At 36.9% G+C, this 23983-nt stretch overlaps 1 protein-coding gene across 6 annotated transcripts in view; it reads left to right on the top strand.

Annotated features, from left to right (window-relative positions):
• The first annotated feature begins 610 nt into the window (after nt 1-610).
• LOC306854964 (neurofascin-like) overlaps nt 611-23983 on the top strand; it is a 68566-nt gene continuing 45193 nt past the window's right edge. For 4 of the 6 annotated variants that reach the window (XM_079393305.1, XM_079393306.1, XM_079393303.1 and 1 more), the window contains exons 1-5: nt 611-881; nt 14283-14341; nt 18938-19111; nt 21881-21898; nt 23732-23837. In XM_079393305.1, the coding sequence (XP_079249431.1) occupies nt 19018-19111; nt 21881-21898; nt 23732-23837 (218 nt within the window). In that variant the 5' untranslated portion in view covers nt 611-881; nt 14283-14341; nt 18938-19017. Of the gene's footprint in view, nt 882-14282; nt 14342-18937; nt 19112-20951; nt 21603-21880; nt 21899-23731; nt 23838-23983 lie in introns of those variants that run through there. The other 2 variants (XM_079393304.1, XM_079393307.1) reach the window with 2 other exon arrangements.

Genomic DNA, 23983 nt, shown 5'->3' with positions numbered 1-23983 from the left:
ATGCGCTGAGCAATTGCTATCTTAAATGAATGTGGAATTAAGTACTACTTCTTTAATGATCCTTTTTTTGTTTGTTTTGACCAGAAGCAAGGTTAAATATCTTTATCATTTAACTCTAACTCTCTGGCACTGGCATCTATCGGTCTCTATTAGGCTTCTCTAATCATGTATAGTGAGCATTTGCATGTTGTTGACATCGTATTGATTTGTCAGTAGGTGACATGAGGGCGAGCAGGGAGCGAAAAGGGATGCAGACGTACACGAGATTGAGATGCGGGTCGAAATGGAGAGGTCAAGCTCAGAGGGAAAGCCTGGAGGAGGGGAGAGTCTTCCAGCCCAGCCTGAGAAACACTAAATCCCTCCCCTGCTCAGAGAGGGGGAGGACAGCACACCCGACTGCCTCAGTTTTACATATATCATGCATTTGTGTTTTTCCTTGATGTGTGTATGCGTTTTTTGTTCTGTGGAGCACGTGTGTATGTGTAGATCATTTTCAAAGGGGGGAGGGGTCTGCCCACATGGTGATTAATTAATCATAAGGTGGGCGGGGAGAAGTCAAAGTAGGAGGTGGCAGACGGGGGAATCTGTATTTGCTGTGTGTGAGGAAGGCAGAAAGAGAGAGGGAACATCAGAGACAGTTAGTAAGGGCTTGAGGTAAGGATGCACAGAGGCATAACAGCCCCCAGAAGACACGTCATTAAGGAAATACATGCATGCTTTGCTTCTTGATGGCACAGGCTGTAAGCCACAGTGACCTACTCCTCTAGTCAAAGGATTTTAAAGCACGCAAACAGCCAGCACAAATGAATGAAGAATATACTCTAATAGTGATGACAGGCCAGCTCACTCTTACCAGTTACGGAGACCTTCTTGCCTAAGAGGTAAATTGGATTTGTTTTATGTATTCCATTGGTGTGTGTCTGCCTGGATTCAAAAGCAGACTACAGAGGGCTGATAATTGCCTTTTTTGTTTCTGGAAGGAGAGAGAGGGCTTGCTAGCATGTGTCTTTTTTCTTTCATTCATTCTTATGTGTGTTTCATCCCACATGCTGACCGTGTTACACCGGGCTTTGTTGATCTGACATGTTTAGACTTGTGGATCTTATTCTGTTATTTTAGATAGCTATGTTAAGCTTTTAATAAACATTAAAAATTTAAATAAACATAAATATGAAATGTATAACCTTTATAAAGAAACTGAATACTTTTAAATTTGGCATGAAAGGTTACAGGCTACATTCAATATTTGAGAGATTGGCAAATTGTATTTGGTGTTATTGTCTCTGACAATAATTGTTTGCCTTTGAGCTGTGATTTTCGTCATGGTGGCTGCTCACTGTTCTAATAAAGGGCCTTTGAGACTTTGTTTTTAATGGGCTTCCACTTGTAGTCGGTATGATGAGTAATTTATTAATTGCCAAATAACGTGAAAAGGGAATTTTGAGTTATTTTCTAAATTAGTCAGACATTTATTGATGAGTGGTTGGCTGTGGATGAGTACATATTGATGTCTGAGTTGGACGCTGGGATACGTGTTACGGCTGTGACCTTTGTGAACTCTGTTGCATTGCCCTTTCGCACTCGTTCTAAAGTCTTCTGTCTGTTTGCATATCTCGCTGCCACCACATCACTGAATGTTATCTTCTGTCAGACCAAGGAGTAGTCTTTGTTTTACTGTATAAGAAAAACAACTACCAGAGCTGTCAGTCAGATGCATTAAGTGTCTAGCTAGCATGTGACTTGCGTTCAGAAGAAAGCGGTCATTTACTGAAGAACATACACCAACACAAGCCAGCTTCGCTTGACAACCTCAAGCACAACCTGAGCTGTCATCTGCGTAGATTTATACTCTGCAGTGTTGCGTTTCTGTCTTTGTCTCAGTGTGGTAAAGGTCTAAATGTATGGTTGTAACTCTTCAACCAGATCTGATTAGAAATCTTGCTATTTATTTCAATACACAATTAAACAGCAATTAGACTACACTAATGAAAGTGTTTTTCTTTTATTTGTTCTCATTCTCAACATCTTTCTTATTTCCCCCCTTTCTCTTCATCTCTGCTTAGTTATTTGTCAGTTTTGCATTTTAACACAGCTTAAAGTATAGTGATCTATTACTGGATTTAGTGTTTACTATAAAGAGATCAGTTTATTGTGATATAATTTTAAAACAGATCCATGCACATCCTTCATAAAAGATAAGATTGAACAGTTCTTTCCATTCAGTGCAACAGTTTATATAAAAATAGCTATTTATGTAAGTATAGCGATGGCAAAGAAAGAGAAAATAGTTCTGCATTGTTTGTATAGACAGGTAGTCCCTAGTTAAGCCAGTATTTGCCAGATGTTGGACCTTTCAGATACTGTATTTTTAATATTTTAAAAGCGTCACAGTGTTTAGATAAGTCAAATGTCTTACTTATAGTTGTCTGTTCTCATTAATTCTGAAATAATTACACATTCTCCTTTGAAGAATTGAAATGCGCGCAGTGGTGAAAGCAGCTGTTTCATATTTACAACATAGCAGTCATGCGTAGTCAGAAAAAGGCTGTTTGCTGTCCAGACTTTGATGTTTTCTAGGAAACTCCTGGAACTGATATGCAGCATTCACATGTGGCTCATGGCAACATGTCAGTATTTGTTCTGCCATGTGTATCTCTGCAAAACACATGGGAATAAATGACTAGTGTCATTTTATAAAAGAGCTTCTGTCGCTCCTTAATGTAAATACTGTTAGTGGCCTAGACCGGAACCATGTAGAGTGAAGTTGTGGATGAATGCACCTGAAAAAAGGCAAAAACATCTTAGACTTTTGACAATGACGACATGAGGTTGCGTAATATCAGCGCTGTTGAATCAGCCATACAATCGGACATGCAATACAAGGGGCTGATTGTGTAGATCTATGCGTTTCTGTGTATGGGGAGCTGGAAAGCCCATCCCTTTTTGCAGGCTGAACAGTAGGAGGTTAATGTACTCAAAGATAATGCACAGAGATGCTCTTTCACTGTAAAGTGCTGTCAAACCATGAATCATGATTAATCGCATCCAAAATAAGTGTACAGTCTATATTTATGCATATATAAAGACACACATACAGTATATATTTTAAATATAAACATATATGTATGTTTGTGTATGTGTATATGTGCTGTATACCACAAAAATAGTAAGCTTATGCGATTCCTTCTCACTTCTCATCATGCCTGATGATTTATTATGTGCACTGATTGCACAAAAAGGATGAATTACTTTGTAAAATCCCTGTCTGGATTCAGTAATATACTTTCATATAATTTACGTCCTGAGAACGGGCCAGACGTGGATGGATTGTTCCAGAACGTCTCCAATTAGTCCAGGTCTGTGTGGTTTAAAAAGCCTTCTGCTTTCCATAATGAGAGATTTAGCACTGGTGACACTGGCAATGCTCTTTTGGAGTATTAATCGTGTCCCTTGTGTTCGTGTCAAGACTAGCTAAGCTCTTCTTCCATCTATGTGGTGCTGAGTGAATCTACATAGTCTGTTGTGGCAAACTCAGCAAAATTACCCTCATATGCAGCATAATTGCACTCACAGCTGTTAGTCAGCACTTCCAGACCTATGCTTCTGTTTTATTATAGTGTAATAGTCTTACAGGTAGGCTACAATAAGATCATACTGTAAGAACTGACATTTTGAGGAGAACATGGAACCAGATGCTCGAATCCCAGATGGGGAACAGTTGTTGGACCCTTGAGCATTGCGCTTGAATTGCGTGATTTTTTTTCCTGCCGATAGTGTGTGACTGAAAGAGTAACGTGCTGTAATGTGATGTAATTTAATATTACACACATTTATTCAGAAACATATTGAGGATCACAAAAAAGCTATACACGTTCCTGTATTGCCAAGATCACCAGAAGACAAAGGCTATAATATTAAGAAACCACAATATTAGCACACAATCAAAAGCTTGAGTACATTTCTTCTTTCCTGCATTTTTCATCCATTTGTGGCTATTATTGTAGCTCAAAGCTGTCAGAGCATGTTTTATGGATGTTGCATGACAGGCGATGACAGAAACATGTTAGTAGCATGCAGAAATAATCCACACACATTTCCTGTGACTAAAAGGCTGTATTACATGCCTAAAATCCACCAAAAAATGTGAGAAATAAATTCAGAGGTATGATTTGTATGTCTCTAAAAAGCATTGACCTGAATTATGACCTCGTGTTGCCTCATGCGCACAATCACAGTGCCTGAGGGCAAATGTACGAACTGAAGCAAACATGAAGTTCAACAGAACTTGGCGTGGAATACACATGAGTCTGATTCATCAGACGTCAGTCTGCTGCGATTTGCTGGTGTCTTCAGATCTGAGAGAAGGGTGAATCTTGAGACTATAGGTTTTAGCATAAACTACAGAATTAAGAAAGCACTGTTAATAGCATGCGCATATATTATCTTCAGTGCCTGAATGCACCAACTGCATTGACCCTATGGCATCTGGAACAGGTTCAAACAGAATGGTTTAAGGACAGAGATGATCTCCCACAAAGCTGGTCCTCTCTCTGCTTCAGGGGCTTGAAAAACAGCTCATGAACCCTTTGGATCCTCTGAGGCGAAGCACAAAGTAATTAGCAGTATTTCTTAGGGATTTTAGGGATTCTCTTTGTTTGAATATGGTTGTGCTTGTATGAAACGTGTTTCAAGTGTGATTATGGGTTTCTTAGCAGCATGCTTGTCATGTTTCGGAGCTGTGTTGTCTTTGAGGAGCCTTTGTTGAAAAGTTTGTACCACAAATTTCCCAATCTTTTTTCCAGTACCCCTCCATTGACACCAAACCAGAAATGGGCTCATTTTAAAAATTGTTTAACATAGTTTAATTGAAATATTTGTGATTGTTTTAATCCGTTGACAGCCCCAATTATTTACAAATGTTAATGTTTATTAACTAGCGTTAATACTTAAATATATTTTATATATAAATACAGATGTTAAAATCAGTTAATTTATTAATAAAAACTATTAAAATTGGTTAGGATTGTGTAAAAAAAAAAAAAAAAAAATATATATATATATCTCTTAAACCATTTGTTTTTATAATTATGACTTATGTTTATTACAAAACATATTGCATACTAAACATATATTACAAAAAAGTTGTAATAAATTCCTAATTTTAAAAACAAAAAGTAAATGGTAATATTACATTTAATTATTATATTTAATGTTAGTACATGAAAAATTATTTTTGTAGACTTTTATATATAACTGGAAACTGTTAAAATGGAGTTTGCGTAGGCTTTGATTTTGGATCATTGTTTTATATCTTTTAGCTGCGTTTTTATTTAATCATTGAGGTTAATACATGTCTATTCTTTGTCTGTAAGAAAAGGAACATTGTTCTCAGCCATCTCATTCGTTGATTGGCTTTCTCTATTCTGAGAGCTTTAATGGCAGCGTGTGTCCAGAATAATCACAAAAGAATGAAAAGCCCACCCTCCTAAATTAGCTCCAGGGCCGTTTCTTGTAGTTGTTATTGTGCAATGGATGGATTTCTGAGGTTTAATTAATGGATTTGTCAGCAGCTCCTCTTCCAGACCCCCCTTCTCTATCACACACTCATTCAAACATAGACTCAAACACACATGCAAATTCAATCAAACTCACACATAAGCATGCACAAACATTCTAAAGCACGTTTCTTATCATTCGGCAGTGAGCAGCCATCTCTAGAGACTATATTCACACCCTTCACACAATCCACCAATCCCTCCTTATGATAAGTGCGAATGAAGGAGGAGCAAAACACAGGGAGGAGCAGGGAACCCGTGTCCCAGGAGGTGGGATGGCACAGCTACGACCATTAAGAGATCCAGAATGTATTTAATCACCAAGGTAACCCCAGGCAGATGCACACATCCAGGAAATGAGTCCCAGCAGCTAATTTGGGAACCATCACTCCAGCTAACCACACTGTAAAAAAAAACAAGCAGTCTTAACGGTTTACTTGAGAAGCAAAATGGCTTTGTGTTCATTGTGTATTCCAATTAATCTCAATCAAACTGCAGTTGGGTTATTTTGATTAGGTAAAAAAAAAAAAAAAGTTAACTAACACAATAGAACACAATAAAAACAATAAACTCTTCATATAAATACACATATTAGATTATATATATAACACATATAACAGAGGAAGTTAGATCTTTTGATACTTTATGATTTCAGATTTTTGATACATCAGTCACTTCATCATATGAAAAAAATCAACATTTCTAAACCTGTCAGAAGGGGTTTTCATGAGCTTCACAGGAATCAGCATTCATTAAATATTCTGGCCTATATGTGACCTAAATCTATATGTAGGCTATAAAACATACAGAAAACAGGCTAAGGCTAGTTTGAGCTAGTTTATTTTGATTTCATTAAAACCTGTTCCTAAAATGCTTAAAAATAAATATAGTGTGTGGTATATTTTTAGCAGAGTTTTTTGTTGTTGAATCCTGTTTTGTGCAGTAACACACAGCTGCTGCACCTCTAATGAACCCTTATTACTTGGTATCTAAGCAACAGCACACACATGTGGTTTACACCATTTTAATTTTTATCTGCCATTTTTATGACTTTGAAAGCCTGTCGTTTGAGTCTGATTTAACAATGTGGTGCTTAACAGACCTGATAATGTAAATAAAAAGGTTGTACATTTTGTACCTTCTCTCTTGACTTTAAAAACAACACATTGCCACACCATAACGGATAAGCACACGCCTCTTCTGGGATGAGTGTTATTCTAAAAAAAAAAAAAAAAAAAAAAACACACACAAACACCCCTCACCCGATGTTGTTGCTATGGAGCCCTAGCGATCAGGTCATCTATGGCGGCAACTTAGGCGAGAAGAGTTTGGATTATAAGCAGCTGAGTTGCATTTCTGTTCAGATGTGGTCAGGAAGAAAATAAGAAGATAAAAAAAACAATGAAGTGACTTAAAAACATATATTAGTTATATATGTATGAATTGGGTCATTAGCAGGAGAGCTGGGTTTGGGTGTGTGCACTGTAGGATTGGTTGCTGTTGTCTGCCCACCTATCGCTGTCTCTCCCGAGGCACAAACTCATCTCGTCTTATTGAGTTACAGGATATCCACACGGCAAAACAGATTTTTATAATCCACTAAACAGAATAAATAGGATAAAATAAAAAAAATCTATACAAGAACACATCAAAGAAGGTTTTCCATTGGTCTGTTTACTCCAATGTGTGACCTTTCTGTGATTACATACTGAATTAAACAGTGCAGGAGGAAATGAGAGGAAACCGAATGTGCTGGCGGAGATTAGGCAGAATCCAATTTCACTTTAGAATGGTAGAGACTAAAGCTGTGCTGAAAGGATGTAGGAGGGTGGTCGTCTTTAAGGGTATAAGAGAAGAAGGGGGTCTTAAATATTTCAGTTGTGGCACAGCATGTTTTAGACATGCAGTAGACCGATAAAACCCACTGCTACGTTAGTATGTGATGAATAGTGAACAAACTCCGTTCAGATATCTGATTCAGAACATGTAATGGTGCATAAAACTACTACTGAACCCAATCAGACATGTTTCTTTGGGGGCATTTGAAAAGGGGAAAAATAGAAAATAGTTTTTTTTTAGTAACATCTCTGGGATGATGATTAGATTTGAGAAGGATTTGAATGATCATTTGGGGGACACGAGATGTGCTGTTTTAAATCTTTGCATTAATCTGTAGTTCCTTCAACTTGATGGTTTAAATCTACTTTTAAATATCCAGTATTGGCAACACTTGAATTGTTGAATTATCAATGTTTAAATTAATATAATATTGACTTATACACTACCGTTCAGGTTTGAGGTTGGTAAGATTTTTTTTTTTATGTTTTTTAAGCAAAGTCTCTTATGCTCTGCAAGGCTGCTTTTTTGTGATCAAAAATACAGGATTTAATTTTGTGGTTTTCAATAAAAAAAAAAATAGAATTTAATATATTGTTTTAATATATTATAATAATTTATTCCTGTGATAGCAAACCTGACTTTTCAGTGTCACGTGATCCTTTAGAAATCATTCTAATATGCTAATTTGGTGTTAAAGAAACATTTCCTAGACATATTATTGTCAGAGCTGAAAACTGAAAACTTTTTTACCATGATGCATTTTTTCAGAAGTCTTTAATTAACAGTTCAAAATATTTTTTTTGAAATTGTTATATTATATTAAAATGTCAAACAAATGATTTTGAACTTATATAATATAATAACATTTTGTACGATGTCTTTTCTGTCACTTTTGATCAAACTTGTGCATCCTCGTTAAATAAATGTCTTAATTTCACCATCTAATTGACACATTCAGGATTTCATTCTATGCTACTCTCAGCATGGTAAAACAATACTGTGTTTTTATAATTCACCCCCTTCAAAGCTTTCAAAAAAAAAAAAAATGTGTACATTCATCCATTTTTATTCATTATTTTAAATATGTCAACCTAAATAATCAACCACCATTTGAAGTCTTCACTATCAGGTCATTTAAAACCAGTGATGTCAAAAATATGTTTTAAATTTGTTTATTTGTCACTACAAGACCTTTAGAGCATCATGACCCAGATCTTCTCCTTGCCGCAAGGATCCCCCTCATCCCACCTTCAGTAGAGTAGGTCAGCATCTGGCAGTTTCCAGTAAAACATCCAGACAGCTCTTGCCTCTTCTCGTTGCATATTACTATATTTGCTTTGAATCCACACCAGAGAGAACTTCAGACTAACTTTTCTGCTTAAACGTCTCAACGGTGTCATTTTCCAGGTTTTTGCAGGTGTTATTATACATCAGGTAATATTTGACAGCAGTGAGTGGGAAAAGGAGGAAGAGTTTCGGCTCTAATCAGGAAGAGACGGGATTGATTTATCGTTCCCCTTAGGGCTGGAGATACACCTTTCACTCCATTGCTTTTCCACCGTCTTCCTCCCTCCCCCGTCTTCCTCTCACTTTCCACCAAACTACTTTTCATTCTGCTCCTCCAAGGTACCCCTTTTCTGCGTCCCCTCCCTTTCCTCTCCCTGCCGCCCCCTCCCCGCATCTATTCTCTCCATCCTCTCCTGGTATAACTAGGTCATTCTGCAACATTGAACCATCGCTCCTGCCAACCATGTGATCCATACAGCTCTGCACACTCGTCTGTCTTACCTTCACTGAAGTCTTAGTTTATTTGTCCAGCGCCTTTAGTGCAAGTTAAAGCATAAAGATGTCACCAACCAAGCTTTAGTTGGATGACATTGCATATTGGACCGTTTTGCCCATCTGTGTGGACCGTTATTACTGTGGCCTTCTGACCTGTAAAGGCTAATAAGATCCGGTAATAGACAGTGTCAAAGGTCACACAGGAAGTGTATTCTGTGAGGAGCAGATGTTACTGGACAATATGAGATATTTGGGTGACAAACATACAATAGGTGTAAAACTAAAGGAGCATGTAAACATTGCGCTTCGAGGGAGGCAGGAAGAACCTTTTGTGAGCTCCTGGGAAGAGTTCTGGTGAAGTGTGAGCAAGAGGCTGTGTGTATGATTGCGTGACTGATGGGTTGTCTGGTTGTCAACGAGAACAGAGGTTCAGACCACCTTCCTCCTGGCTTTCGTGGATGTTTTTGGTTTGACGTGTCCTCATGTCTGTCCTTTCCCTCAGAACTGTCCACATTTGTTACACAAAAATAGGGCTGTCATGATTCCTCTATTCAATTCGAGACCGTTTCCAAGGCTGCGTGGTATATTAAACTAGGGCTGCTCGATTATGACAAAAATCATAATCACGATTATTTTGGTCAATATTGTAATCACGATTATTTGACACGATCATTCGTGGACCATATAACAAACTAAAAAAAAAAGTCTAAAGTATTCAGTTAACAGCCAATAGTAATTGAATAATCAAATGTAAAATAAAACTGCAGTCTTCACTGTAAGAATTAAACTTCCTTTTGTTTCTTATTAAAGGTAAAGACCTTTTAAAAGACCTTCTGTGAAGAGCAGTGTGTGATTTTGTCTTTGTCATTTGTTTGATTAATATTAAGCACACAGTCGGCAGCAGGAATATAGCCCGCTGTCACTTTAAGATCCACCCGGATCCAATTTACCATTACACACATTTTTATTCTCATTTGTTTACATTTATTTACGAGGGTTTGCGTAAATAATCACTAAGCGCCGCATTTTGACACTTTTGCTTGTGTTTGATCTTTTAGGCGCATACAGCTAAAAAATGACTTCACATGTCCGTGGTCTGTTCCGTCTCTGAGCGCAAGTTCTCTCTCGCGCTTTTAAAAACATTAATAAATCTAATCAACCTTAATAACTCAAGCAATCTCATTTTGCAAAAGTCACATTACATGATTTTATTGATTTACAATGAAAGTGCACTGATTGAAAGGGGGCGGAATGGGGTGCAATAATCATTTTATCTCGATTATTATATTTTCATAATCGTTAGAGGCCGAAATCGAAACTGAATTTCGATTAATTGCACAGCCCTATATTAAACCCATTTAAAAAAGATAAAGCATAATGCTGTTGGCGCCAAGTGTGTTGACATACAGTGCAACTGCGCTCATGGTGACCCGAGTTCGATTCCTGTCTCGAGGTTCTTTGTCGATCCCGCTCCCCTTTCTCCACCCCATGCTTTCCTGTCATCTCTGTGCTGTCCTATCTCAATAAAAGGATAGGATAGATCATGCAGTAAAGTTTAAAAACAATCGTTAGGCCATTTGTGCCCTCTGCAGGCATTTTACAATGCGTAATGTACATTAGTTCTGTTGTTTATAATAATTATGTATTTTAAGAATTTTGTTATATTTTGTTTATAATAAAACTATATGATTATTTGCTTTTGATACTTTATTTGAAATAAATATTATTGCCTCGTTGCTATATGTATTTTTAGTCATTTTAAAGTCTGTTGTTCAATTAGGTCTATTTTTATTACTACAAAAAATGAACCATAATTTTGCGATTACTTGATTAATCATCAGAATAACTGACCAATTACTAAAATCTTTAGTGACAACCCTACACAAAACTACGCATCTGTTATCTTCATCATTTCAGATCTATTCATCCTGAAATACCAGTTCAAGATTTTCCTTGCAATGCACACGGGGCCGGCCCCACTTTCCATCCTCTCCCCTCCTTGCTGAACGTGATCGATTTTGTAAGCGAAAGTACCGATAACACAGCGCACATAAGAAAGCGATTGCACGCTTTAGCGAGCGTCAGCAACTGCATGCGATCACAGATCGCCCGAGGAGACAATGAGACACAGAGCGTGCAATCACCCCCCCCCCCCCCCCCCCCCCACACACACAATGTGATTTGTGCCCCCGTAGAAATTTAAATGCCCCCCCGATGGAGGTGCCCTGGTGCCGGCTCTGAATGCACAGTGTGATTGCTTTATCATGTATGGTATTTTTAGTGGTTGCTAGGGTGTTTTTGATTGCTGTGCAGTTGCTACAATGTTTTGCAGAGTATCTATGCAGTTGCTAGGGTGTTCTGGGGACTGATAGAGATGGTTACTAAAGTGTTCAAGTGTTTTTGGTTGTTATGCAGTTGTTAGGGAATTATGGGAGCTGTTTGGTGGTTGCTAGGGTGTTTTCTGTGGCATCTAGGTGATTACTAGGGTGTTCTGAGTGTTTTGATCATGTTGCAATATAGTTGTATGATGTTTTGCATGGTTGCTAAGGTGTTCTGAGTGTTTTTGATTGTTAAGCAGTTGCTAGGGTATTATCGAGGCTGCTTGGTGGTTGCTGCAGTGTTTTTTGTAGTCCCTATGTTAGGGCCCTATTATTTTTCCCTCAAATTCAGTTTTATTTTTACCAAGTTCTGTTTTCCATTAATATTCTAGATTTCATTTTAATAGTGTCATTAAATATTAATAATCAAAAACATAGCTAATTAACTGTTTTTAGTGGAAAAAAATACTAATTTATTGTTGTTTTTTTATTTTTTTCCTTTTATTTAATTAATTAATTTTTTATTTATTCCTAAATATCCTTTTTAAAATTGTTTTAATAATAATTTTATTAGTAATAGTAGTACAATCATTACGTTAAGTAATATTTCGGTCACAGTTTCTTCAAGTTAAACCGAACTTTTATTTTGATGGGTTGCTGTGAAGACCTTTTAGATTTCGGTTTGTATGTTCTATGATGATAGTTTTACTCAAAAGAAACGGTAAAATGCTCATGAACTGACTCTCAGAGCAGTTCTAGAGATTGTTTATGTGTTCATGTACTAATAGATTGAGGCAGCAGAGCTTGAAAACACCACAAGCATGGACATGAAGGATTCATATTTAAATGGTATTTTTGCACCTTAATATCGACAGACACTAGTCCATATCACATTTTGATTTATGTGTACTGACCTACTTTTGATTTACGCATCCAAAATTTGGCAAATTTAGTGACATTCTGCGTTATGCAGTAAATTCAGTTTTTATGACTGGATTCCGCTCGCGTTTTCCACATCGCTGAAATCATAGGGCCCTACCTCTGTGTGGTTGCTATTCATTCGGTACCTAGGGTGCACTGCAGTGTTGCTGTTCTTTTACTTTGTAGTTGGTTGTGTGATCTGGGGGTTTACTAGGTGTTTGCTAGGAGGGTTTTCAGTGTTTTAGTATACAGTTAGTAGTGTGTTAGGAGGTTGCAAGGATTTATGAGCATGCTGTTACGCATGAATTACTACAGTAGGTGGTTGATATAATGTTCTAGGTGGTTTATAGTTGGTCACTGTTTCTGAGCATGTTGCTTTGTTACTACAGTGTTCTGGATGGGTTGCTTGTTAGCTCAATATTTTGGCCATTTGGAATGGCTTGAATTCTTCCCTCAGTATAAGGCTACTGTATGTTCACAAACTGTCAGTTTTTGGGACTGACAATTGCATTTACTTATAGGTGTAAGTCTCAATGTCCTGTTCACATAGTAATTTACAGTAGCATCTCAAATATTGTCTGTATGAATATGCAATGGGACTCAAGCCTGTATTCCTTACCAATATCCATAATATGACTCTACTGTGTTTGAACGTAACCATTTTAAGGACTCAAATACAGGGCTGACAGCTATATTCTGATGCTCTGTATATGTGGCCTAAATCTATGGGATTATTCCACCCATTTTATTGTCTACCAGGCAAAAGAAAAAGGAAAGCACACCTCCTAAGCAAGCCATATGATATGTCATATATGTTCATAGCATAAATGGTGTAAGGTCAAATGTTATGAACCTAAGTGTTCTGGACATTTCAGAATTGTGCAACTGGGAATTGTAATGGTCACAGATAAGCTGTCCACAAGTTGCACATCTCTAGCATGTCTTGAGCATGCTCGCATCCACACAGTGTATAGGCGGAAGGTATTTCCTGTATGTTCTCCTACTCTGCATCTTTCATGTCCATAGAGATCAGTCTGCTGTGTGCCACAGGAGAACAAGATGTCAGCAGGATTCACTCTACTCATCTATCAGCACTTCATCCATCGCTCTATATTAGTCACATCTCTCTCACTCCCTGATTTCTTTTTCACTGTTCTTTCTCCTTCACTTCCTTTCTCAATGTAATGTCAAGTCAGGCAAGGCCTTGTAGTCCCTTTATTTAACAGAGGTCAAGCTCCCATATCTCAGAGGTCAAGATTACACAGCTCCTGTTCTAGCCTACTCCGTAATCTCATCTGTCTTCAGGGCCACAGATTTTGATGTGAAGTGTAATGCCTCATGCTATCCACCTTATTTTTCCCATAAGAGTGGGCACGGCCATTTGTAATGTAAAATTTAATGTGTCTGGCTTCCGGTGTCCTTCACTTGCAGCTAATTGTAGCTGTACAAAACAGCTCGTTTTGCTGTTTGATATTGCAAACTTGTCTTACCATATTATTTTACTGTTTATCTTATGAACACACTGGTTTGCAGTGCAAACAGTTTTACCATTTACTGCACTTGGTTATTCTTCTCGTTATTTCCCTACAGGGGCTAATGAACCTGGAAGTCTCGCACATTCACAGAAAATGGCTTACTTTGAAAAATAGGGTGTATATTAAAGCCTCTCATGTCTGCAGGTAGAGGACAGAAAACTAAAAGAGAGAGTTTATAAGTTTTCCTTCTATGTGACATTCTCTATTAAAAAACAGCCGTATGTAGGTGCAAGCTAAAATTAGAGCAATAATAATAAATGGATACTGGTGAATCAACACATGTCTGGAAATGATCATAAAACCCTTTTTTTTTTTTTTTTTTGTCTTTACAGTTCTTAGAAGTCCCTGCCATCATCAACCTTCAAATTGGCCAAATTTCCAACCATTTTGTGTAAGTACATATTATAATACGAATCTTGATTGCCCTGCAGCTGTCATATTTTAATTTTATTTTGATTGCAGAATTATCAATCAGGTATTCCAGGGAGTAATATTATAAGCTAATTCATTACAACATTTATTAAATTAAATTATTTTTTTTATTTAATTTTAATTTATTTTATTTTATTAGTCAAGCACCATTTGACATTCATTGGTCACTATACAGAAATATCTAACCACTGATTGCTGTCATTGACCAGTCATAATCAATTCTAGAATGCCGTTTTATAATATATTGTCTACTACATTTATTCATTTTTTTTGGTATCAGATGGCCTTCTTATGTCACTGTGATCGATGTATGTTATCATATATAAATACCTACTCTAGAGTCAACACTGTCTGTGGGAAACTACAGAAAATCTCTCTCGTGCCCTCAGGTAAAACGGGTGTAATGTTTTTCAAGTCTATTAAAAATGGAGTGTTAAAACATGCATATGGTGTGTGTAAGTGACAGCTGTAGGGGCCATCTAGTCCAGCATCCTCAGAATCTGTCTCAGTGAAGAACGGTGATGAAGGGGGCCCGAGGAGGAGTGAGTTGGGCGTCTGGGGCAGAGACGCACGGCTCCACTGAGGGTAATTGGCTGTGATGGCCATGTGAGTATTTATAGAGTGGGAGTATGGGTAATGTGTGTGCGTGTGTTGACTGCCTGGGGCTGTACTACCATCAGCACAATAGGACATGGAGAGAGACAGACAGAGAGATGAAACCCCAGACTACTAGACCTTCAACCTACAGTGGCACCAAGGACATTTGACCTCACAATGCTATTTAGTTCAATTTATTTTAGAGATCTGCATCATTAAATTTTAATGGTCATTTAGGCAGAATTTACACTGAAAGGCTTGGATGTGGTGTAGATGTACACATTAAATTTCCATTTTTTGTTCTGGGAAAATTTGTGTGTGTGTGTGTATATACAGTATACACACACACGTTTGTTTTTGTGAAAAGTGGGGACATCCCATAGGCTTAATGGTTTTTATACTGTACAAACTGTATGTGCTGTGCCCTACATCTAAACCTACCCCTTACAGGATTTATACTTACTCAAAAAAAAAAAAAAAAAAAAACTGATTTATAAGCATTTTGAATGTCCTCATAAAGTCACCTTCTCCTTGTAATACCTATGTTACACCCATGTCATTTATACAAATTTATGTCCTCATTTGTCACAAAACACACACACACACATATACAGTATGTATATATTTCTGTACAATATATGTTGGTATTGATTTCTCCAGAGTCCATTCTCTTTTTCAGAATACTAGATGTCTTTGTAAAATTTTACTGCACCCATTAAGTGTATCAAAATTTTCAAAATGTGTCACTTTTGTCACAGAATAAGGTCTTCCAGTGGGTGCTGCTGTCATCATGCATTAATAAGCTGTGTTAGCGGTGACCATTAACGATTGAAGAGCGCGACACTATGCCCACTCACCTGCTCTGATGGAGCTCAAGTGGGTTTCGGGACTATTATGTTGGAAACAACTGTTTTAGTTGCACGCTGAAGCCCTCCTCACTCCCTTCAGCTCAGGTCTAACAAGCCATTTGGGTAAAAACAGAAGGTTTCTGTTTTTCTGCAGTAACTGTTTCCTGGTTGTTGATGAAAGGATACTAACTTGAAATATGGATGCATGTAGACATCCATGCAAATAAGAGCACACAGGCTGTTTAATTATATGGCATTAATGAATCCAGAATGCAGTTTATTATCTGGTGTCAACATAATGTGAGGTCTAATTTAAAAATAATTTAACTAGGGCTGGAGTTAAATAGGGTCTACCTGTGATTGGAAGATGCTTTTTCTGATTTGCATAGCAAGGTCCAAAATTAAGTGAAAGTGACGTGGCCAAGTATGGTTACATATACTCGGAATTTGTGCTCTGCATTTAACCCATCCTTGGTGCACACGCAACAGTGAACACACACCGTGAACACACACCTGGAGCAGTGGGCAGCCATTTATGCTTCTATTTTAGCGTTTATGATTTATGCAACCTTTGGATTACGAGACACACCAAAAAGACTCAACGTGATTTGTTCCATCTTTCTTTAGCTTAATGTGTCACCACTTCTATTACAGACTTAATATTTATAAGCTTTTATATATTATCTAATAGATGTTTTCAATTAAAATTTTAGTTGAAGTATTAGTAATTTTGTTTTGCGCTTTTGCCATTTATTACTTTTTAAAGAATATTTATATGTAGCTTTTCATTTAATGTTTATATTTTAAAATTTTATTTCAATTAACATAAGATTTTTTTATAGTTTTTGTTTTAAGAAATAAAGTCAGATAACTAGATATAAATCTGCAACTGCAAAAAATAAATATTAATTTATAATTTGACAATTACCTTATTTTTAGGTTAAAGGCACAAATGGCTTTACTGTGTATACAACACGTCAAATGTATGTGCAATATGTAATATGTTTTTTTGTTTTTTTTTTGCTTTAGTCATTGGTCAGCAACCAGTCAATGCTCCTGGTTAATTAATAAGCTATTATTCTTGCGTTGTTCATATTTTTTATATTATATATTGTAGACACTAATGAAATGTTGCTACTCAGTGAGTGACGAACCCACTGCCTGTCTGGTCTTTGGCAGGAAGTGAACCCTGTTCCACCCTGTCTAGGATGTGTGCCATGAATCCTGTCTTCACATTGCTGGGGTCACAGAAGGAGACTTTGACGCATGCTATTAGCCCACATGCTTCTCTTTAATCTCAATATACTACAGCTCACTGAGCACAAAGCACTTCATCAGATGTGTCTAAACTTAAGTTCGCTCAAACTGAAAAGCCTCAGGACGATGGGGGATGAGACTGGCAATGCTGTTGGTTTCCTCAAGTCTTTCTCAGAATTTGGGTTAGATCATTGCTGTACTGATATTGAACATATTGTGAGTTTCTCAGACAGCTGAGCCTGCCAGAGAACTCCTGCCGGAGGAGATTCATCCTGGAGGCATGCATGCTATATAAATGTGTGGATTTGCTCATACGCATATGTATCAGACTTAATATGGCAAGTTTGTCAACCTTGATACCAAAGTGGTAAAAGAATTTAACAGGATCCTGTAATTGTGCTTATGGCATTCCTGGGAGCCTAAAGAGATTCTGGCTCTTTGAAAGAGTTTGAATAAGAAATAAAAGGATGCCGGGGTTCCTGGGCTGACAGTGACCTCTCTGGCAGATTGTTTCTGGCTTAAGCCCATCTTCTCTCCAGGCCTCAGACTGTGTCTCTTTCTAACCACCTGGACTCTGTTATGACAAGTATGATGGTCAGGTTGAAGGGCGTTTTTTTTTTTTTATATGAGTTCGCTGCATCTCTCTTGTTTTTGTGTACTCTCCTCCTTTTTGTCTTTGCATTCACATACAGTAAGTGTTGAATAACTATTTACTTTACTGCGATTTTAAATAATGCTCTAGTAGTTCAGCGGTTTTCAATACAGAGTAGCTTTTCCTATAATAATCTGTTTTATCCGACAAGTAGCAGTGTAGCTATTTGTTAAATTGCTTTTTGCCGTATTCATATAGCAAGCATTATATAGCAAGTTTTTTTTATTATAATAAGTTCATTAAGTAATATAGTCAGTGCATTGCTTTTTCACCTCAGATATATCTGTTATTGGGTTTTCAAGCTTTATTGGTGGTATTTAGTATACATTTGTTCAAATGCTGTTAAATGCTTTGAATTGTTGTCAGAAAATACTATTCTGAATGGAGCTAAATGCTGTTTATTGTTGTGTATGTCAATAGTTGTAATGCAATTATAGCTACCTTTTTAGTACAGTAGGTTGTTGCTAACTTGACTATAGTTAAAAAACATAAGGTGTGGTCACATTTGCGGAAGTTGGCGAAAACCATTATTTCAGACTCATTGTGTTCAGTAGAGCGGAGAGAGCAAGGTTCCAACCAATGATTCTAAAATTTAAATTTTTCCATATAATAAAGGATCCTGCTACTCAGATCACCTGAGGCATGTGAATTACAGTGCCACAGCTGCTCATTTACATAATGACTCTAAGGTCAACTATTCCAACTAGATGGTATCTGTAGGGAAGAGTTTGTCACTGACCTCCAGTCAGTGTGGAGAGACTGTCAGTTTCATGAAGGCAGGATTTGACAGATGTACCAGTTAACGTCTGCTATTAGACCTCAGTGGTTTGTATAGCAGCCCTGTCCTCCATTTTGGGGTTCGGTGCCCCGTCAAGGGAGCAGATTGTCCTTTTCTTTCTGGTTTGGAGGTTTGCATGGTGTTGTGTAGGTGTGGTGATACGCTGATGCCGCATTCATCTGAAAGAGGGCCATTGGCTCCAGGGAATGCTAGTGTCAACTGCAAATGTAGGCCAGCTGAAAACCTCCACGCATGCACAGCCCACGCCTGCATTACTCGTGAACACAGCAGGCACATAGTACAAACTCAAAACTGTGTATTTTAGCAATAAAGAGTCTCCCTACAAATTGTGGATGAGTGCCGCTTCCTAAAAGTCACAGTAATGTAGAGTAAGTTCCTTAAGCATTTTTTTTCTTTTCACAGGTCATACAGCACATCAAAAAGTGTGTAAGTAAATCCGTAGGGACCTGGGACAGGAGGGGTCAGCCAATTAGAGGAGAGAGATGTGGACACAGGAACGGTGGGCGGCACTGGCAGTGTTGTCAATAATCTTGCTGCTATCAAAGGTGGTGGCTCCAATCGAAGTCCCACTGGACCGTAAGTCATCATTGAATTATAAATTGTAATATGTCATTTTATTTATTTATATTTATATATATATATATATATATATATATATATATATATATATATATATATATATATATATATAATTTTATTTGCAATATTTAAAGTTCATATATATATGTGTATGTGTGTGTGTGTGTATATATGTGTATATATCCAAAGCGACTTACAAATGAGGACAACAGAAGCAATCAATTGTAGTATTAAAATATAAATATATATTAAAAATATTATTAAAATATTAAATTTGTGTTGAAAGGAAAATGTCTTTTATAGTATATACAAGGGGACAGAGAATTACAATCTCATCACACAGAAACACACACATATTCAGACCTCCATAGTGTGCCACTTCAACTCGCAACATAAATGATAAACTGCACTAATGCGTGTTTTTGATGAGGTTTTTTTAAACCACTCTTTGAGGCTGTAATAGGGTTATTGTTCTGCCTTTTTGCATTAAATCATAGGTGTGATATCAATATACAACTTTGACATATATTTTCATGCGAGTATGAAGTTTTCAAACAAGCTTTCATAAATGGGCATCAGATTGTCCATCAGTGTTGTGCCAAAATAATTGATTGCACAAAATATAATCTCAGTGGTCTCATGATCACTTGGCAGTCAATAATTCCACATTAGAGCGATTAGTCAGCTAAGAAAATTAAAAAATATGTAGTTTTGCACATTCCTACTGTCCTGCTGTAAGCTGTGCTCTATATTACGGTCTTACTATGTATACAACGTCATAAATGAGGAAAATCCATTCTATACGAACTGCAACTTAAACAAAGAAACCACAAAAAAATCCACTCCGCCTTCTGCTGTCTAACTGTATTTGTTTTACTCCTCCATTTTTTCAGTTTCCTTCTAATAATAGCCATCCAGGTTTGGCTTACACTCTTATGAAAAATGATTTGAAAGCTCATACAGAGCTTCAACAATAGAAAGAGATTCAGCCTGACCAGGGGCTGTCAGCACCTCCCCAACTCCCCTTCTCCGCCTGTATTCCCAAGACGCCATCGTTCAGTTTTCCTTTCTCTTTTTCTCATTTTCCCTTATTCTGGCATTCCGTCTTTTGCATCATCTCTCCCCCCTTTTTCTCCAGCTTTCACTATAGGCCTGTCTGTGTGAATCTCTATTGATCTGTGTAGATAGAGAAGAGTGGAGCACTGATCCTGTCCCTGAGCACTTCATAATACCCCTCTGACCTCTTGACCTCTCTGAATGTATTCAGCAGCAGGGGCTACTGGGAAATGACAAGCATGTGATCACACTATTAGCAACTGTGTTGTGTCTTCTTTTGTACGCTTATACTCCATGTTACATGCACCATCAAAAGAGAGACAGAGCAGTTACATACATTTTATATACATATAGTGTAAAATTGAGTTCATAATAACAGATTTTTTATTTATTTACTGATTAAAATATTATGATTAATAAATGATTGATTTCTTTTTTATGATGTTTAAAATACAGTACATATACGCTACAGTTCAAATGTTTGGGGTCAGTAAAAGTATCTTTTTGAAAGTCCCAAAGCCTGCATTTATTTATTATTATGATCAAAAATGCTGTAAAATGGTAACATTGTGAAATATTTTTACAATGTAGTATGTCAATTTAATATATTTGTATTTTTTTAAATATGATTTATTTCAAAGCTGAATTGTGTGTGTGTGCGCGCATAATATATATATATATATATATATATATATATATACTTTTTAACAGTATTTTCTGTATGTAGGTGGGACAATTAAGCATTTACAGTAACTTAACTTTAGATTTGGTTTAAGCTAATATGAAAAAAATGTGATCGTGTATGAACAATAATCGTCAGACCCCCTGCAGAAGACCCTTGATATAAAAGATGAATTGAACTAGAGATGTGACTCTTAGCATCTCTCCATTATCTCCCTAATGATCCTTCACTCCCAATATCACCCCCTCCCCAAATGTGATTTCTATTGACGAGGGTTGTCATCGGCTCCCAGCTGACCTTACACATGTTACTCATGACGTCCCATCCCCATGTGACCTTGCTTATGTGCTATGATTGTTGTCAGATGATGAATGGCATAGAGCCAGAGATGCACCTGTCACTATCCAATGAAAAGCACAACAGACACATGGGTGCTTTCTACTAAAACGTGAAGATGAAGGTCATATTCCTTTAATTAGCAAAGCACAATCACAAAAGCCATTTTTGACTCTTGTGAGAGCATACATCACATTGATTGCGGTTATTATTGAATGCGAGAAACCCCCCGCAAGGCCTGTCACTTTAACAAACTGACAAAGACTGTCGAAGATTAAATATGCTGCCATATGGGGAAGATAAATGCACCGATTAGGATTTGCATGTGACAGTGATTGTTTTAAAATTTATCTCCCTTTCCTCTTTTTTTTGTAATTTTCTCTCTGCTTCATTCATCTGGTGTCCCATTAACAGGTAAGTGTATATGTTTGGTTGCTCTATTTGGTGTTAATATGTTAAAGTAGACTTAGTGTTGTGTTTTTAATAATTGCAGCAATCATATTTTAGAGTTTGGCAGCCATTAACTAAAATAATTTTTTGTCTTGTCTTATAACAGTAGTTTAGTAGCAATTTTAATATATTAATGTAAATGTTTTAATTATTGTCATCATAGCCATGTTTCCTCACTCTCTGTTAACTATTCACACAATTTAACTCTTTTTCTCTTCATCAACCCCTCTTGGAACTAACAGCAAAGATCCAGCAAGAACGTAAGTTCTTCATTAACATGGATTAACTTGTTCATTAAATCAGCGGCTGGTTTTAATAGAGCTTACAACAAAACTTATCACATCTGAAATCTAAAGAACAGAGTTATTACTGCATTGATGTTACAATTAGGACCAATACAGGCCAGAAAACCCATTGAAAAGACCCTCAAACACAGTCTCAAGAGAGCTCACAGAAGTTCACTGTGTCTATCATTTATTAAAGCTGATTAATATTCTAATGTAAGCCCAATAGCATGTCTTTTTGGCAGGCCATGTCTTTGAAGGGAAGGATTACTGCAGGGGTTTGTTAGCCATGCCAGAATACAATTCTGAGCCAGCTAGAAGTAGAGTAGAGCAGTCAGGAATCTTGTGGCTAAAAAGCCATGCACCAGACCAAGCAGCTACAAGGTGAAGCACAGCACTACAAACTTTGATTTAAAGTAAAAAATAAAATAAAATAAAAAATACTTGGAACTCAGCCAAGAAAATATATAGAAAGTTCCCAGACTGTACTTAACTGCTTTGTTTAGAGAAATACCTAAAATCTCATGAAGCACTATGAATGACACAATTGATTTAAAACATATTAATGAATGAATAAATAAATAATACAATTATTGATTATGTATATAGAAAGGCTTCCAATGTAAAACCTGTGGCTCTGCAGCGACCCCTAACAGGAGCAGCCGAAAAAGAGAGACATTTTGTGTACAGAAACAATGTTTTATATTTATTGCAAAATATGCATATCACAGAAATGTAAGTTGTTTGAGAATCTAGGGAAACTGACATTCACAGTGCTTCATGGGAGTGGGTGAGCAATACAATTATTTTGTTGTGCTTTGCTAGTCACAATTTTCTGATTAGTGGACATTTCTCTACAGAATCACGGGTAAAGTAGTTTTCAACAGAAATTCCACTGTTTAACATGATTATTTAAAAAATTGATATGATGCTTCAACAAAAGCATATACCAGCAATGTAGCTCACAGTATAAGTAAAACTCTCAGTTGCACTTTATTTTACAGTACGTGCACTTACATGTACTTAGTGTACCTACCTAAGAAAGTAATGGCAATATAAGCATGGGGTAGGGTTAGGTTTAGGGGTAGGTTCAAGGTTAGTACCTAGTTATTATTGCAGTTACTATAATAAGTACATAGTATGTACATGAGGAACAGGGCTGTAAAATAAAGTGCTACCAAACTCTCTTTAAAGGTATATAACTTATTCTTAAAAATCAATTCAGTCATGGAGAAAATTATTGGTATCTTTTCTTCCAGAACCTGACTCTTGTGCAAAATTTATATTATATAATGGATGGTCCTGGACGCTATTTTAGCTTGCCTGCTGAACTTTAAGCAATAATAGCTATATAGCTTTTTTGTGTCCATTGAATGTTTGTTTGTAGCTACCTGTACATCCTCCAATCTCTCATACCTTTCTGGCAGGCCCAGACTGAATATGCACAATTCTTAGTACTTTTTCATGTATATTGGGGGAAATTGGTTTAAACACAGTAACAATGGAATGAATGACGCTAAGGACACAACAAACTTATTGCTAATTTATATTTAGTAAACAAAGACATGAGGAGCAATTAAAATGTATCATGTACATATGCAATTAACAAAGAATAAGTGATTTGTTGTATGTCTGTCAGTCAAAACTTTGTCTGTGCTAATTGTGTCCATATTTTTTTGTTGCGACGAAAGTGAATTGAACAACCATTTTTCAAGAAATGCTGAGCTTGCATATGTATACATAGCATTGAGTTCAGTGTTCCTTCTCAGTGCTGGTGAGATAAAACTCTCTTTGTCCCTCCCTCCACAGTCAAACAGCCCCCCACCATTGTGAAGCAGTCACTAAAGGACTACATTGTGGACCCCAGAGATAACATCATCATTGAATGCGAGGCCAAGGGGACTCCAGTGCCAACGTGAGAATGGATGAAACCTTTTTGTCTTTGTGCCATCTCGTCCTGCTCATCCTTTTTGTAATTTCTCACCACTTTTACATTTCCAGTTTGTCAGCAACCTCCTACTGTATACGTCTACTTTCACGTCACTTCTCTGTCTCTCATTC

Source organism: Barbus barbus (genome assembly GCF_936440315.1).
Source record: "Barbus barbus genome assembly, chromosome: 35".
Lineage (NCBI taxonomy): Eukaryota > Metazoa > Chordata > Actinopteri > Cypriniformes > Cyprinidae > Barbus > Barbus barbus.
The sequence above is the reverse complement of the archived record's forward strand: the minus strand, read 5'-3'. Positions and strand labels throughout refer to the sequence as shown.